Source organism: Pipistrellus kuhlii, unplaced genomic scaffold (genome assembly GCF_014108245.1).
Source record: "Pipistrellus kuhlii isolate mPipKuh1 unplaced genomic scaffold, mPipKuh1.p scaffold_m20_p_25, whole genome shotgun sequence".
In the NCBI taxonomy this organism is placed as follows: domain Eukaryota; kingdom Metazoa; phylum Chordata; class Mammalia; order Chiroptera; family Vespertilionidae; genus Pipistrellus; species Pipistrellus kuhlii.
The window spans coordinates 1,515,988-1,534,072 of NW_023425524.1; the positions used below are offsets into that span (position 1 = coordinate 1,515,988).

Sequence of the window (18,085 nt, forward strand, 5' to 3'; positions counted from 1 at the left end):
CTGTATGCTTTTCAATACAAAATGTCTCGAAACAAACACCGAACACGTGCACTGTAGGCAGATGGTAACTGTCTCCCTCCCCACCCCATCACCCAGTCTTCGGTCTAAATCCTCCATTCCACAGAGAAACACAAAGAATGAATGGTTACTCATCCTTCCTTTTAGCTTATGCTTCAAATCATGTTTGGTTTCTCTATGTTAAAATCACACGGGGTTCTTGTGAAACAGACAGAAGTACAGAAAGTATACAGAAGACAATCGCAAGCCCCCATAATTTCAACACCCACAAAGAATCATCACTGAATATGGATGCATTTCATTATGGTCTTTAATATAAATATGTTACTATTTAAAGGTTAAATATAGAACATTTAAAAAAATTAGAGACTTTGGTCCTCATGCTATTTATTTGTTTATATTTTTACTGATTTCAGAGAGGAAGGGAGGAGATAGAAACATCAATGATGAAAGAGAATCGTTGATTGGCTGCCCCCAACATATCCCCTACTGGGGATTGAGCCCACAACCCAGGCATGTGCCCTTGACCGGAATCGAACCTGGGACCCTTCAGTCTGCAGGTCAATGCTCTATCCACTGAGCCAAACCTGCTTCTGCTTTTTATGTTAAGACTACCTTCATGTCTCTCCACTGAAACATGATACTGTTGCATTATTAATCCATTCTCCTATTGTTGGAATCCAGATTCTTGCTGTTTTTATGATTATAAATAATTCTGTTCTATATTAAGCTCCTTGTGCTAAATCTGAGCACTTCTATGATTATTTCTTTATAACAAATTCCCAGAATAAGGAACACTGGGATATGCGGTTATTTTTAGTCCAGGTTATCAAACGCATCACTAAGAAAGGCTGAATCAATTTATATCTCGAATACCTTCTGCGAGAGTTTATTTCTCAGCACACTCTAGCTAACAGCTGGCCTCATTAGTGTGATGGAGGGAGGAAAAACTCACCTTGTCCAAAGCCTCCATTTTTGCTCATGAATTCAAAGAAGGCGTCAAGAATTCTGCAGAGCGTTGTAACGATGGTGATGTTCTGGACAGGAAATGGCTGAAATTTCTGATGGTTCTTTATAAACTGCAGTCCATCTTTGACACTGTTATTAATCAAGAACTCAAGACATTCCACTCCTGATGGGCTCATAATTTTAGACGTTTTCGCGAGCCATGACGTAACGTAAGGCTCCCATCCCAGATCAACAGGGTCCTGACAGCAAAAGGCACAAGAGAATTTTAGGTAGATCGATAAATTACCGTGTCCGCCTACTTTCCACCTCTCTGATTCACCAATGCCGAATAGGTTAAAGTGGGGGCCAGATCACGGTCCCTCAGAGAGCTGGAGGCCCGGACTATATGAACAACTAATTCCTACTGTAACACCTCGGCTGTGCTCACTGCCCAAAAAACCTGGCGGGCCGGATCAGACTCCTCTGCGGGCCGCATGTGGCCCGCGGGCCGTAGTTAGAAGACGCCTGCTTTAGAGCCATCCTCCATTCAAAAAAGCCCGAGGAACTACCCTTCTCTGAATTGTTTGTGATTCTTAATGACAGTCCTGCCTGTCAGCACTGTCCTCGGGGTCATTCATTCAACTGAGTCACGCAGATCAGAAGAAGGGTGAATAGTGGCTAATGGTGGACTTCATTGTAGGAGACCCTTATCCCTGGTTGTCTTCTGTCTCTTTGCCATCTCTTGGGAATGAGTTTCACATTCCCATCATTGCTGTTTCCATCTCTCTCCCTCTCCCTTCCTTTCTGAAATCAATTAATCAATACAGATATACACTGAGTGGCCAGATGATGATGATCTCTGAATGCATAATCATCTGCCACTCAGTGTCTATCCTATAGAATAAAAGGCTAATATGCACATTATCCCCTTGACCAGGAGTTCAACCAGCCAACCGCTCACGTCCCCACCTCCTGGCCAGGCTGGTCGGACTCCATCCATGCACGAATTCATGCACCGGGCCTCTAATATATACATTTATACACACACACACACACACACACAGAGAAATTTGTCTTTGAAGACTCACCATATAAACCATCGCACACCGGCTGACAGTGGCAGGACTGGCGTGGGCAAGGCTGTCCACTTCAAAGATCACCCTGATCTTATTCGTCAGGGCGATCCTCTCGCTGTTGGCGAGGCACAGCATCCTTGTGTTGTCCAGCATTGAGTTCAGGCTCTCCACCCAAAAGGCGTCCACGGGACCGTCCAGGACAACCCACTGCCAGTCGAACTCTGCAGAGGAAACACGCCGAGTGGGACGGAGGGAGATCCCCGTCTCCTTTCCCTGCAGGCTCGCACGGTTCTGTGTTATTTAGAAAAGGCCTCCTCGCGAAGATGAACAATGGTCCCTAAAGACACGCTAGAGGGAACGTGTTTATGTGTAGCCTATGGCGCCTATTGATAGGAATATTCAGACCACATATTGATAAATGCTTTGAACACTGCTTCAGTTTTCCCAGACGGCCCTTACCATGTGGGTAAGAGAAGAAGCCACGGGTTTATCTTTTCCATCATTTGACCTCCTGTAGGAAGGAAGCAGGGAAGGGAAATAGAAAGACCCCAATAGACGGACTTGAGACCATTCCACCAGGGGTCACCATTTCCTCCTCTTCCCACCCTCCGGACCCATCCCCCGCCTCCTCGTTTTAGGAAACTGACAGGTCAGGAGAGGGGAAGCAGGAGCGGACCGCTGTGGAGACAGAGTCTGAGCCAATTGACAGACGTTAAAATCTCCCAGGACAGGCGAAGAGAGGGAGGGTCCCGGCGTCCCCACTCAGATGGGCTCTCTCGGCCGAGACCCCTGCCTTGGGGGTTTTCTTAAAAAAAAAAAAAAAACCCTCCAAAGGACACTGACTGCGCCCCATCCCTGGACTCCCCCCGACTGAACACCGAGGAGTCACAGGCACAAACACAGACGCTCTAAGGAAGCAGTAGCTACAGCTGAGGTTCCTATCTATGTCTGGAACATAAGTTCCCTCCTGAGGCGGTGTTGTCCGGACGTCACCAGGGGGCACAGAAATGGTGGTCGGGGTCCTGCAGGGACTGACAGCGTCTCTGGGACAGACCCCGTCCTGAACATCTCTGTCCCCTGACACACAGCACAGCGACATCCGCTGGGTGTCAGATGCCCTCGAGACGACCATGCCTCGGTGGCATGATCTGGCCCGGGCGTGCACAGCCTGCGTGGGGTCCCCTGGGTGCACTCTCTTGCAGTGTGGCCCGGCTGCTGCTCGCCCAGGGTATTTCTACCTGTAACAACGACGTGGCGTAAACCAAAAGGTCCCTACGCAAGCCCTGGTGTCCATCTACCTAATAAAAGAGTAACACGCTAATTGACCGTACCTTCGCGACACCCACCAGCCAATCAGGAGCCAGTATGCAAATCAACCCAACCGAGGCGGCGGGTTAATTTGCATATGCGGGTGCCCAGCGGCTGGGGACGCGGGCGTTCTGCACCACCCCAGCCGCTTGGGGGCCTCTGGGCAGCGTGGGAAGGCAGAGAGGCTGCTCTGGCCAGACCAAGGTGGTGCTGGAGGAACCAAGGCCCATTCTCGCATCGGGCCACTAGTAGAACATACCGTATTTTTCGGACCATAAGACGCTCCGGACCATAAGACGCACCAGTTTTTAGAGAAGGGAAATGAAGAAAAAAAGATTCTGAAACAAATAGTGTCCTAAAATATTTTATGTGCATTAAAACCCAACAGCACAGTCATAAACACATGTAATCAACCCTGTAAAGTAAACAGCAGCATTTAGAACCATTTTAGAGCCGGGCAAGCACACAGAGACCACACAGAGCCGGGCAAGTAAAAAACCTTTTTTTTAAAAGTATATGTGTAGGCTATACTTGGACCATAAGACGCAGGGACTTTCCCCCCCCCCACTTCTGGGGGGGAAAAAGTGCGTCTTATGGTCTGAAAAATACGGTAACTGCACGGGCGGTAAGATAACGTGGTAAAAATCACACAAATGTCAGATGCGCACACAAGAAAGAAAGAAACAGCGCAAGAACAAGAGCACGCATCAAAAATGTTTAAAATATATATATATATATATATATATGAGGGAGTTTAGGACTGGGTCTGCTTGCCTTCTTACGTTCATCCGTCATCTAGAGGAAACGGAATCTTGACACTTACTCTCGCTTTCGGTAACTGGAACCTCCTTCTCCATCTCTTTCTTAAACCTGGTGGCGTCCACGTCTGCGATAGCAGCGGCGTGGAGCTGGAAAACCTGAAATAAGCCATCAATCGTGTTTACATTTTCACGTGACCACACTTCCCCAGGAGAACGGACTGTGTGTCAATACGCTTTCTTCTGCGATAAACACAGAAGAGGCAGAAGGTTCCGGGGCTGAGAAGACCCCCACGCTTCCACCGCGGGGGGGACGGTAACGTCTGGGACCACAGGTCCTGTTCTTCTAGAACATTCTTTCCTTTCCGTCCCACCCGCCAACCCCGAAAGATGGTAGGGTCTTGTTAGATAACATTCCAAGAACGCAGCAAAGCACGAGGGGGGGAGCAGGAGTCCCTGAGCCTCCACCATCTCTACCAACACCACGTGGACACCTGGATGTGTCGTGTTCCTAGTCCTTCCTTCACCATCGAGGTTCAAGGATCACCTGCAGGGTCTGCTGACCCGCAGATTCTAACCCCCCGTCCTTGGCAATTCCGATGGAATTTAGCCCAGGAGTCCCAGTGTGTGGTAACTCCCTCCCCACCCACCCCACACCCCTGTGAATGGAACACAAGCTGTTCTCACGCCAACCTCAGGAATTCTGCTCTTTTGCTCGATGCCCATATTAACTCCCAATTACCCGGGGGCTTAATTGTTTATCCCCCCAGAGGGGCGAGCACTGTGGCACCGGCTGAGTGGGCTGGCTTCCTCTGCCGGCGGGAGCAGGAGGAGAGCAGACGCTGGGCCTGTGCAATGCGGCCAACGGCGACAGTCACTTCCCAGTCCCGGCCCCAGCACGGAGGCAAGCAAGCCCAACGCTCTTCCCAGTTGTTATTCTCATTACAGAAGCCTGCGGTCAGCGTCCCTGCCCACAAGCCATGGCTGGGCGCTACGCCCTCCTGTATCTGGATTTTTAAAAAATGGGAGTCAAATATTATATGCCTTTTGATCTTTAATCCTCACCAGAGGAGAATTTTTGCACTGATTTTTTTTTTTTTTTTTTTTTTTTTTTAGAGAGAGTAGAAGGGAGAGGGAGGGAGGGATAGGGAGGTGGAGATAGAAGCGGGGAGGGAGGGAGAGAAAGAGACTCACATCAATTGGTTGCCTCCTGCACGCACCCAGGCACCTGCCCTTGACCGGGAATCAAGCCCCTGACCCTTCAATCATTTGTAAGGTATATTGGTGATAACCAGATCATCACTTAGTCCACCACTGTGTTCCTTCAAAAGTGAGCATCTTGAATTTCATTTTATTGTTTACTATTTTCAAACAGAATGGGATATTTTGTGCTTTTTAAAAAAAATAAATGATCATAATTTTTCTCTTTTTAAACAATGACCATAATTTTTTTTTTGTCCTCACCTGAGGATATTTTTCCATTGATTTTTAGAGAGAGTGGAAAAGAGAGGGAAAGACAGAAATCTCAGTGTGAGAGAGACACATTGATTGGTTGCCTCTCACATGAGTCCTGGGGGAGGAGCCTACAACCCAGGTTTTGTGCCCTTGACCAGAATCGAACCCAGGACCCTTTGGTCTGCAGGCCAATGCTCTATCTGCTGAGCCACACCAGCTAGGGCGATCACAATTTTTATATTCACTTTTACCCTAGTACGTACTTAACAATGCTTTAATATTAGTCTTCAGGCACAACGAAATAATCCCCAATAGTCCAATAAAAATAATCATTCCCTAGTACACTTACGTTAGATACATCGGAGATTCTTGACTTTAGCGGGAGATCACCGTCTTTCTTGGAAGGTTTCAAACTGTTGGAATAGACATAGTTCCGAATGGTTGCTGACAATAACCCATCGCTCCATTCCATGGTGTTAGGATCCAGCTGTCCAAATAGCTCCCCAATGGTGATACACTTTGGATTTAAAACACAAGTGTCCACTTTTCCCTTTCTTCCTGGAATCTGAGAAAAACCCAGAATGTTTTTAATATATATATATATTATTGATTTTTTTTTTTACAGAGAGGAAGGGAGAGGGATAGAGAGCTAGAAACATCGATGAGAGAGAATCATTGACCAGTTGCCTCCTGCACATCCCTTACTGGAGATGTGCCTGCAACCAAGGTACATGCCCTTGACGGGAATCGAACCTGGGACCTCTCAGGCCGCAGGCCGACGCTCTATCCACTGAGCCAAACCGGTTTCGGCCAGAGTGGTTTTTAAAGACATTAACGACAGTACGGATGCCACCGTAACAACCTGGCTGTCATTCAACAGGACAGGGGGAAGGGGAAAACCAGGCGGGTGCATGCCCAGTTAGAGCTGAGTGGCGTGGACAGGTGCCTGTCAATCTCACCTGAAAGCAAGTCCGAATGGGCGTGGCCCCTGGGAGCATGTGAAACCGAAACCTATGAGCTTCCGGCGAGGAAGTCTCTCTTCTCAGGGCAGGGGTGCCTCCCCCAGGCCCTCAGGGCTTGTGGTCACCTGGGGCTCCCGTATGGATCAATGGACTGGAATCAACCGGAGTGCTCTAGCACCCCAGCTCCGACATGTAACGGACACTCTGGACACGGGCTGAAGGGAAGGGGACTTTGGAGCCCGAGAAATGTAACTCTATGCCAACGTGATGTGCCCCATTCCGACCTTCTGGGCCGGGCTCAGAACATCCCTTCTCTGAGGGTCATTGCAGGAGCCTCCCTCCCTCCTGTGTCTGGGAAGTCTGGGCCCATTCATCCCTCCAGCATCAGTGCAATTCTTTAATTTTTCTGCCTGGCTGTTACCAGAGGGTTTTTGGAGAGATCTTTCACTCCAAAGAAAGGTCCATTGTAGAGAAAGCAATATCCAAGGAACTATCAAGAATGGATGTTATTAAAATCAGCCATAAGGCTCAAGTCATTTATTCTAAAAATCCTGGCTATTACGTTAATATCCCTTCATATTAGATAACTGAAGTATACACTATGTATTGGAGTCTGACTTTATATTGAATAAAAATATATCATGGAAAAGTAGGAGTTATTCTAGGAATTCCAGGATAATTTAACATTAGTAAATCTATCAACACAGCTTAGTACATGAACCAATTAAAATAGAAAAAGTAGATGCTAAAATCATTTCGTAAATTCTAGGAGTCAAAAACCAAAGTATAATGAGAACAGAAAAAAAAGTATTACTATAAAAAATGATAATATTAAAGTATGATAATGGATATGTATCATAGACCAAGAGTAAATATATTAAATGCATAAAATATTAACTGCATTCCAGATAAAGTAAGAAATAAGATATTACGGTTAACATTGTCTTGAAGGGCAAATCAATGCAGTAAGTGAAGAATATAAGTTACATAAATATTAGGAAAGGTACAAAATTATATTCATTGGAAAATGATCCAACTGATTGTCTAAAAAAATGATAACCTACCACTCCATTAAACAAGGTGAGTAGACATACAATAAACACACAAGTCAATCTTTGCAGTTTCCACTTGCCATGACCAGTTTGAGATTCAAATGAAAAACAGTCCCATTCACTTCAAATGATTCCTAAATACAAAAGTCCTATCGATGCGTTTAACAAGGACACAACAACTTACGTAGAGAGAACACGACGCTCTAACGGAAGCATGAAATACGATCTTAACGAACAGAGAAACACTGTATTTCATGGAACATGTACCTGTGAAATAGAGATTCTTGTTTCAGTGGATACTAACTCTTGGATCGGTAAAAGCATCAATGCTCTCTCTAAAATTCTCCTCACGGTCGTCTTTCCTCCACCTGTGGGGCCCACTAGCATCACACCAACACAAGCCTAGAACAAAATGGCAGAATTATGGCTTAGGTTTGGTTTCCTCATGGTTCAACTGAGCTGAAACTTGAAGGTTCTTATTTGTAAACACATCTCTAACTGTATCCACAAAATCCTTCCTTCAAATTGTTGTTCAATCTATTGTAATCTGGGTTGTCTTTATTGACTAGGCTAATGTTTTAAATCACCAGAAATCTAATTTTATTTATTTTAAATATATTTTTATTGATTTTTCAGAGAGGAAGGGAGAGGGAGAGGGAGAGAGAGAGAGAAACATCAATGGGGAGAGAGAATCATGGATCAGCTGCCTCCTGCACGTCCCCTACTGGGGATCAGGCCCACAACCAGGGCATGTGTCCTTGACCAGAATCGAACCTGGGACCCTTTAGTCCAGCAGCCCCCAACCTTTTGGACCTCATGGATCACCTGTTGGTCAGTTAGTCCGCAGACCAATGCTCTACCCACAAGCCACACCAGCTATGGCCAGAAATCTAAGTTTAAAATTCAAATAGTAATTTCCAACTGAGATTTTTCTCACTTGATCTTACTTTTCAATTCTCTTTTCTTCCTGTACCTTTCCCTACAATGGGATTCTGTAATAAAATTTATCTGGGCTTTCCTTGGCTCCATCTTATCTCTGTGTTCTGATTATCCTTTCCATGGTAGCCTCCGTAATTCCTATCTCCCTCCCTACCTTCATGAGATAAAAAAATATTTTGAAAAATCAGGCACAAAAGCACAAACCACTATTACAAAAGGATCCGTAAATTTTATTGCATTAACAAAGTCTCTTGCACATCTGGACTCCATGAATGTTCCTCAAATGCCAAGACTTAGAGAATGAATTGGCTATGCAAAGAGGCAATCCAAAATTATGACATTATGTCATGAAAAATTTACTTTAAAAATTTTTTTAAAAAACATATTTTATTGATTTTTTACAGAGAGGAAGGGTGAAAGAGGGATAGAGAGTTAGAAACATCGATTAGAGAGAAACATCGATAAGCTGCCTTTTGCACACCCCCTACTGGGGATGTGCCCGCAACCAAGGTACATGCCCTTGACCGGAATCTAACCTGGGACCTCTCAGTCTGCAGGCTGACGCTCTATCCACTGAGCCAAATCAGTTTCGGTGAAAAATCTACTTTTACTAAGAAAAAGACCAATAAGCCAATTGAAAAGCGAGTACGTTACATAATCTGGCAAGTCACAGAAAATCCAAAAGGCTAATCTATCTATAATAATAAAAGCGTGATATGCAAATCGACTGAACGGCTGGCCATTCGGAAGCCGGGGCTGCAAGGGCCTACCCTTGCTTGAATTTTGTGCATCAGGCCTCTGATCCTATATAATAAAAGCTTGATAGGCTAAGTGTCCAGTCGACCAGTCAGCCATTCAATCAAAGCATACTATGTTAATGGTATGTTAAGGACACTCAGCCACTTGCCAGGACGTGCACTGACCACCAGATGGGCAGCTGACCAGTCACTATGATGTGCACTAACCACCAGGGACAGATGCTCCAACCAGTAGGTTAGCTTGCTGCTGGGGTCAAGTCAATCAGGACTGAGTGAGCTGGGCCAGGCATGCCCTGGAGCCCCCCTCCAGTCCCTCCCCGGCTGGCCAACCTCCCCCATCCCTCCCCCACCCCAGTGGTGCACCGGTGGGGTCCCTCAGCCTGGCCTGCACCCTCTCGTAACCTGGGACCCCTTGGGGGATGTCAGAGAGCCGGTTTTGGCCCGATCCTGCAGGCCAGGCCTCTAGTAAAGCCATCACAGGAAGTACAATTGTACTAGTAACCAGGGAAATGCACAGTCTGATGTTCTTCCAGGTGGCAACTCAGGAAAGGAAGACTAGTGGAATGTAGACACTTCACACCACGTTTGCAGTGGGTTTTTGTTGTTGTTGTTGTTGTTTGTTGTTGTTGTTTACAATTAAGGGGATGCAGGTTGAAAAGATTAATTTGTTGAGAAGGATCAAACAAAGTCTAGGTAAACAGTTAATCAATAAACCACTTCACTTTGAAGAGCAGTGGCAACGGCTCTCCCTTGTCAGTTCCTGCTGTGTTCTCCTGGATCAGACATTTTAAAACGCCGGGCAGAGAACGGCTACCACGCCATCCTACACTCACCTGCAGTTGGTTGTGGAACTGTATGATTTTCTCTTTCTGAGCTGGCCATTGCTGTAAGCCCAACAGCTGTGTTGCAATCAAGACCACTTTCTAGAAGAAAAGAAACACGTTAATTTAAAATGCACCGCAAATCAAACTCTTGGTGTATAATCGTAAAAAAAAAAAAAAAAAAATCTCTCTTAACTAGGTACCAAATACTGACCTATCATGGTTCTTAAATTTTTAGTTTGCCAACCCGAGAATAATGAGAACCTATTTTTCCACCCAAAATACAATATATCCAAAATTTTTTAAAAAATACACTTTTATTGATTTCATAGACCACATGTGTCAAACACAAGGCCCGCGGGCCAAATCCGTCCTGCCAGGCCTTGCAATGTGGCCCGCACCGCGTTGTCATCACTGCACTCCGCTGCGTTTCCATCACAATGACAGTTTATGACTGTTCAGTAAACCATTCGGCCCGCGATTTAGGTTGGATTTTAGATTTTGGCCCCTTCTCTGATTGAGTTCGACACCCCTATCATAGAGGAAGGGAGAGGGAGAGATAGAAACACCAATGATGAGAGAGAATCGCTGATCTGCTGCCTCTTACGTATCCCACACTGGGGATGGAGCCTGCCACCCAGACACGTGCCCTGACCAGGAATCCAACTGTGACTTCCTGGTTCATGGCTCGACGCTCAACCACTGAGCCACACAGGCTGGGCAGTACATCCAGATTTTGTATTTGGAGGCTCCAGTAGCAAATCCACAGATCCTCCCTATGGTTAAGAACTCATGCTTTAAAATATGCTTCAGAACTAGCTGTAACCACAGTACGAGTGTTTACCCTACAGTAAAAAAATGACTTTGCCCTGATTTTGGGGGGTGGGGGGGTGTTGGTGGAAGGGAAGAGAGAGGGGGACTCCCTTGGAGCAAACAAAACGTATAGGAGCCTTCCTCCCAGCCAATCCCCCCTTCCCCCCCACCCCCAATAGCACAGGGCAGGGGAGACACAGATCTCCAAGTATCTCTGCCCCTCCCACCCCCAATGTGATAACACGAATAGAGCGATTCAGAAAGAAGTGCGATTGTTATCATCCATGGCGTGTTCCTTCTCTCTTAAAAAAAAAATTATATGTATATATATGTGTGTGTGTGTGTGTGTGTGTGTGTATAATTTTATTGATTTTTTACAGAGAGGAAGGGATAGGGATAGAGAGCTAGAAACATTGATGAAAGAGGCTCCCGCACACCCCCCAATGGGGATGTGCCCGCAACCAATGTACATGCCCTTGACCGGAATCGAACCTGGGACCCTTCAGTCCGCAGGCCGACGCTCTATCCACTGAGCCACACACCGGCCTCGGCTCGTTCCTTCCCTCAATCCTCCACCTCGAAGTCATGGGTGAGAGCTTCCTGCAGGTGGTCTCACCTCCAGGGCCGCCTGGCTGGCCTTGGGCACGGTGGCTCCAGGGAACGTGTCGCTGATGATGCTCTCGAAGGGGAGGACGTCGTTGGCCGTGCACTTGGGCAGGCTGGCCTCTCGCACGGCCTCGATGATGATCAGCGTCTCCTCGGCCTCGGAGAGGCTCTCCCTGGTGTCGCTGGGAGGACAGGAAGCAAAGGGAATGAGTGGGCGAGCGGGCGTGTGCGGCTGGCACGAAAGAGCATTCATGCTCCTTTGGAGAGGTGGCCAATCCCCCCGCCCCCCCACCCGCCCTCTCTCCCTCTCTGAGGTCTGGAGCGGGTCTGTCTGGTCCCAGCTCCAGGGATGGGCTCTGACTTCTCTGCAAAGTCAAGGCCATGCCATGCCCAGCTGCTGATTCAGGGATGGGCATTGCATCAAGAGAGGGTTATTGTTGTTTTTGTTTACTTGTTTGTGTGTGTTTTAAAAAATATTTTTTTAAAATATATATTTCATTGGTGGGTTTTTTTGGTTTTTGTTTTGTTTTGTTTTGCTTTGTTTTGTTTTCAGAGAGGAAGGGAGAGGGATAGAGAGTTAGAAACATCAATGAGAGAGAAACATCGATCCAGCCGCAACCAAGGTACATGCCCTTGACCAGAATATAACCTGGGATCCTTGATTCCACAGGCCGACGCTCTATCCACTGAGCCAAACCGGTTAGGGCATGTGTGTGTGTGTGCGCACGCGCGTGTGTGTGTGTGTGTGTGTGTGTGTGTGTGTGTGGCTGCAAATAGCAGAAATGAGTTCATGCTAACGAATGGCCGATGAAAAAGAACATAATGATTTATTAAATAGCTGGAGGAGAGGGAGAGCGTGCCCGGGTCCACGGCTGGGGACCCCGGGAACCACCTGACTCCTTTCCCATCCTCTCCCGGGAAAGACCTCGCTTTGCAGTGCGGAGTTTCCCAAAGTGTGGTGCGCGCACCCCCAGGGGTACGGGAAGAGTCTGGTGGGGGCACGCGTTGCACCGGAGTTTGGTGGGGATGTGCACTGCACCGTGCTTAGCTGCGCCGAATTCTACGTTCTCATGAGGACGAGGGGTACACATATGTCAGAAGTTTGGGAAACACTGCAGTAGAGAAATGTTCCCCCGGTTATGTGCCCAGTGCTGTGTAATTCCCTTGGACCCAACAATTCAACATTCCACTGACCTTTTAAACTTCTGCTTCTTCTTTCCCGCAATTATTATAATTGTCTTCAGAGACCTCAGGCCAAAGTTATAGTGATCCTATCAAACATGGAAATAGTTGAAGGACTAACGTTTTGGAAGGAATATAAAATAATTGGGCAATAAGGCCCTGGTCACCGCTGCTGTGAACAGGAACAGTCACATGAGCTCCATTTGCCTCGAAGGCTTCCTAAAAGTCTCCTTCAAGAACAGTAGAGGGCTGAAACCGGTTTGGCTCAGTGGATAGAGTGTCGGTCTGCGGACTGAAAGGTCCCAGGTTCGACTCCGGTCAAGGGCATGTTCCTTGGTTGTGGGCTCATCCCCAGTAGGGGGTATGCAGGAGGCAGCTGGTCGATGTTTCTCTCTCATTGACGTTTCTAACTCTCTCACCCTCTCCCTTCCTCTCTGTGGAAAATCAATAAAATAAAATAAAAATTAAAAAAAAAGAACAGTAGAGGGTCGGACCTGCATTGCCACCATTTGCCCACCATCCAGAACTGAAATATCATGGCTGACATGTACACATAAGGAACTGTTTGACATTGAAACTGGGTCTCAAAAGAACTGGTGGCCCAGAAAGAAACTCTCTACAGATGGATTCATATGCCTTTCAGCATAACCATTATTGCTTGTCTCATCTTTAATTCTTATAAGTATATTTCCAGTAGGACATGATCTCACTCATCTAGGGGGAAATGGTGAACAACATAGACTGACGAACAATAACAGACCCGGATTCAAGGAGCCATGGGCCAGACTGTCGGACCTCAGAGGGAGGCTGGGGATAAAAGGGAGAGATCCACCAAAGGACTTATGTGCACCCATAGGAGCCTAACCGGTGGTCATGGACAATAGGGGGTGGGGGCATGAGTGGAGGGGGGATTGGAATGGGGGGCTGAGGACAAATATGTGATACCTTAATCAATAAAGAAAAATTTTTTTAAAACATTTAATAAGTATTAAAGGTACTAAACATGGCATTAAGCCCTGGCCGGTTTGGCTCGGTGGATAGATCGTTGGCCCGAGAACCGACGGGTCACGGGTTCGATTCTGGCCATGGGCAGGTGCCTCGGTCCCCAGCATTGGCTGGAGCGTGTGCGGGAGGCAACCAATCAGTGTGCTCTTCTCACATCGCTGTTTCTGTCCCTCCCTCAGCCTTCCACTCTCTAAAAACCAATGGGAACTTAGCCTTGGATGAGGATAAATAAAGTAAATGAAGTAAAACAAGCTTTGCCCCATCACCCGCCCCGGAGGGACGCGGCACCTGCTGGGAGAGCTGCTTGCTGGCCAGCTGGTACAGGGTCACCAGCTTCCTGGAGAGCGACTTTGCCGCCTGGAAGCCGACGGCCAGCAGGCTGGTCTCGGCGATCATGTGGGAGTGGGGCACCACCATGGCTACCGGCCGGAAGAGGGACTTCAGCGTGTTGGGGAGGTCGACGTGGCCCTTGTGCCTGAAGGGCGTGGGAAAACAAGGAGGGGAAGCACCCCGTTTTAGCTTCCCACACGCGGCGCCCCGTAATGTAACCCCCCAAAATCCCCCTGGCATCTGTGCGATCTGTGTCTGAAAACAGCCAGTGGTCGGCAAACCGTGGGCCTCGAGCCACAGGCGGCTCTTTGGCCCCCTGAGGGTGGCTCTTCCACAAAACACCACGGCCTGGGCGAGTCTGTATTGAAGAAGTGGTGTTAGAAGTTTAAGTGTAAAAAGTGTGGCTCTCCAAAGACATGTCCATCGTGGTGCTGTTGGTATTGGGCTCTGTGGACCGATGAGTTTGCCCACCACTGGGAAACAGGTTTAGGAGGTAGTTTCTATCCTACTTTTCATCTCACAAAGCTTCATTCATGATCGTGTCTTCCTGTGCCTCCTCCCAGCTCATCTGCACCATCATCACCACCTCCACCCCAGTGAGCGCTGCCTCCTCAGTCCTCTGCTCCTCTCACCAGCTCTGCAACTCACTGCTCATCCTCCCCTCCTCTCTCCTCCCCTTCCTCCCCTCCCCTCCTGTTCCTCTCCCCTCCCCTTCCCTTCCCCTCCCCTTCTTTTCCCTCTCGGCCTGGCTGCCCTGAAGGGAAACGCCATTGCTCCAAAGCACACAGGGCACTGTGCCTGCGGACAGGTGCAGAGCAGCAGCTGCCGGTGATGGTGATGGTGATGGTGATGGTGGTGATGGTGGTGGTGGTGGTGGTGATGGTGGTGGTGGTGATGGTGGTGGTGGTGATGGTGGTGGTGGTGATGGTGGTGGTGGTGGTGATGGTGGTGATGGTGGTGGTGATGGTGGTGATGGTGGTGATGGTGATGGTGATGGTGATGGTGATGGTGATGGTGATGGTGTTGATGGTGATGGTGAAGGTGATGGTGACGATGGTGACGGTGGTGATGGTGGTGATGGTGGTGGTGGTGATGGTGGTGATGGTGGTGGTGGTGGTGGTGGTGGTGGTGAAGGTGATGGTGATGGTGATGGTGGTGATGGTGGTGGTGGTGATGGTGGTGGTGGTGGTGATGGTGGTGATGGTGGTGGTGATGGTGGTGGTGGTGGTGATGGTGGTGGTGGTGGTGATGGTGGTGGTGGTGGTGATGGTGGTGGTGGTGATGGTGGTGGTGGTGATGGTGGTGGTGGTGGTGATGGTGGTGGTGATGGTGGTGGTGGTGATGGTGGTGATGGTGGTGGTGATGGTGGTGATGGTGGTGGTGATGGTGGTGGTGGTGGTGATGGTGATGGTGATGGTGATGGTGATGGTGTTGATGGTGATGGTGAAGGTGATGGTGACGATGGTGATGGTGGTGATGGTGGTGATGGTGGTGGTGGTGATGGTGGTGATGGTGGTGGTGGTGGTGGTGGTGGTGGTGGTGGTGGTGAAGGTGATGGTGATGGTGGTGGTGGTGATGGTGGTGATGGTGGTGGTGATGGTGGTGGTGGTGGTGGTGATGGTGGTGGTGGTGATGGTGGTGGTGGTGATGGTGGTGGTGATGGTGGTGATGGTGGTGATGGTGGTGGTGATGGTGGTGGTGATGGTGATGGTGATGGTGATGGTGATGGTGATGGTGGTGATGGTGATGGTGAAGGTGATGGTGACGATGGTGATGGTGGTGATGGTGGTGATGGTGGTGGTGGTGATGGTGGTGGTGATGGTGGTGGTGGTGGTGGTGGTGGTGGTGAAGGTGATGGTGATGGTGATGGTGGTGATGGTGGTGGTGGTGATGGTGGAGATGGTGATGGTGATGGTGATGGTGTTGATGGTGATGGTGAAGGTGATGGTGATGATGGTGATGGTGGTGATGGTGGTGATGGTGGTGGTGGTGATGGTGATGGTGGTGATGGTGTTGATGGTGTTGATGGTGATGGTGAAGGTGATGGTGATGATGGTGATGGTGGTGATAGTGGTGGTGGTGATGGTGGTGGTGGTGGTGGTGATGGTGGTGGTGATGATGATGGTGGTGGTGGTGGTGGTGGTGGTGGTGATGGTGGTAACAGTGATGGTGTTGATGGTGGTGGTGGTGACGGTGACGATGGTGATGGTGATGGTGTTGATGGTGATGGTGTTGATGGTGACAGTGATGGTGGTGGTGACAGTGATGGTGGTGGTGGAGATGGTGATGGTGGAGATAGTGATGGTGATGGTGATGGTGGAGATGGTGATGGTGATGGTGTTGATGGTGATGATGATAGTGGTGACGGTGACGGTGACAATGGTGATGGTGATGGTGGAGATGGTGATGGTGGAGATGGTGACGGTGATGATGGTGGTGACAATGGTGATGGTGATGGTGGAGATGGTGATGGTGGTGATGGTGATGGTGATGATGGTGGTGACAATGGTGATGGTGATGGTGGAGATGGTGACGGTGATGATGGTGGTGATGATGGTGACAGTGTGACTGGCGGAGGGGCTCGGACAGCAGAGGCGGGCGAATGGCAGCTACAGGCTCAGGCCTGCCGATGAGCGGACGCTTACCCGAAGTTCATGGTGATGAACACCGCACAGGACAGGTTGATGCGGACTTTTTTCCCTTCCAGGACAAACCTACAAGACATGCCAGCGGCATCACCGAGAGGGCTCTGGGCCAAAGTTTGTTCAGACTACAACTGGGCCCGGCCGGCGTGGCTCAGGGGCTGATCATGGGTCTATGAACCAGGAGGCCATAGTCTGATTCCCGGTCAGGGCACACGCCCACCCAGACGGGGGCGTGTGGAAGCAGGTGATCGATGATGCCCTTCCATCACTGACGTGAGAAGTGGATGCCCACTAGCTCGCGTTAGCAATGTTGGGTGGGCCCAGGCGTGTCAGACCCACATGCCCCGCTGTGCCCACGAAGGCGATTCTGCCAGTTCCTGGACTGACCCAGAGGGAAAATCGTTCTCACTTGGGTTAGTAAACATCAGCAAGCTCACACACACAGGCCATCGCTACAAGACTTTCCCACAAAGTCCGTTAACCCAGAGTCTCGGGGTAAGAGGGGGCTCAGGTGTGTGACCAGCATAATTCGCTTTGGAAAAAGAAGCAGAATTACGGGGGGGGGGGAGGGTACGACAGAATAAAAACTTGGGTTTCTTCAAATGAAACATGGGAAGATGAAAAGGCACCGAGAACATTTCAACTCAAATATTTTGTCCCATTATCTGCCAAGAAAAAGAAACATGAGCTGAAACCAGGGTGTCTCAGTGGATAGAGCGTCAGCCTCCGGACTGAAAGGTCCCAGGTTCAATTCCGGCCAAGGGCATGTACCTTGGTTGTGGGCACATCCCCCGTGGGGGGAGGGGGGAGAAGATGCAGGAGGCAGCTGGTGGATGTTTCTCTCTCATCGATGTTTCTAGCTCTCTGTCCCTCTTTCTCTCTTTTCCTCTCTGTAAAAAAATCAATAAATTAAAAATAAAAAAATGAAACGTGATGGGTAAGCGGGCCGCCCGCCCCCAGCACTTCCTGTGGAAGAGAACACTTCGTGGCCGTGACCATAAGCGCAGACGGTACCTGACGGAGTAGCTGTCTTTGGCCGCCTTAATGGTTTGGATCAGGGAGCCAATCACTGAGTGGATTTCCACGTCGATCTGATTGAATTCATCGAAGCAAAACCACGCTCCCGACTGGACTAGTCCCAAGAAGAATTTCCCCATTATCTTAAAAAATAAAAATAATAAAATAAGAGATTACTGAAAGTTGCTTGGCAGGTGAACAGTCTGACTTAGATGTTCATTTTTGCATCTTCTTCCCATTCACCCAGACCAAGCGAATGCCGTTTGCCAATCCTCCCCGATTCGGGCTTCTGGTGTCAAGTCCGGTCTGCCAGCTGCTGGGCAAGGCGAGTGCCCGTCTCTGACGCCTGAACACCCATCGCCAACTCGGATGCTCCCTGGGCAGCTCGGGCT

General features: G+C 48.8%; 1 protein-coding gene across 1 annotated transcript in view; it reads right to left on the reverse strand.

Annotated features, from left to right (window-relative positions):
• The window catches only part of DNAH14 (dynein axonemal heavy chain 14), a 111,907-nt gene that overhangs the window by 55,540 nt on the left and 38,282 nt on the right, over positions 1–18,085 (reverse strand). The window contains exons 30-40 of the mRNA XM_036453372.2: positions 17,691–17,836; positions 16,677–16,745; positions 13,990–14,176; positions 12,709–12,785; positions 11,525–11,696; positions 10,108–10,197; positions 7,845–7,979; positions 5,913–6,128; positions 4,174–4,267; positions 2,055–2,263; positions 974–1,226 (exon numbers count right to left, since the gene is read on the reverse strand). Coding sequence (XP_036309265.1) covers positions 974–1,226; positions 2,055–2,263; positions 4,174–4,267; positions 5,913–6,128; positions 7,845–7,979; positions 10,108–10,197; positions 11,525–11,696; positions 12,709–12,785; positions 13,990–14,176; positions 16,677–16,745; positions 17,691–17,836 — 1,648 coding nt within the window. The remainder of the gene's footprint in view (positions 1–973; positions 1,227–2,054; positions 2,264–4,173; positions 4,268–5,912; positions 6,129–7,844; positions 7,980–10,107; positions 10,198–11,524; positions 11,697–12,708; positions 12,786–13,989; positions 14,177–16,676; positions 16,746–17,690; positions 17,837–18,085) is intronic.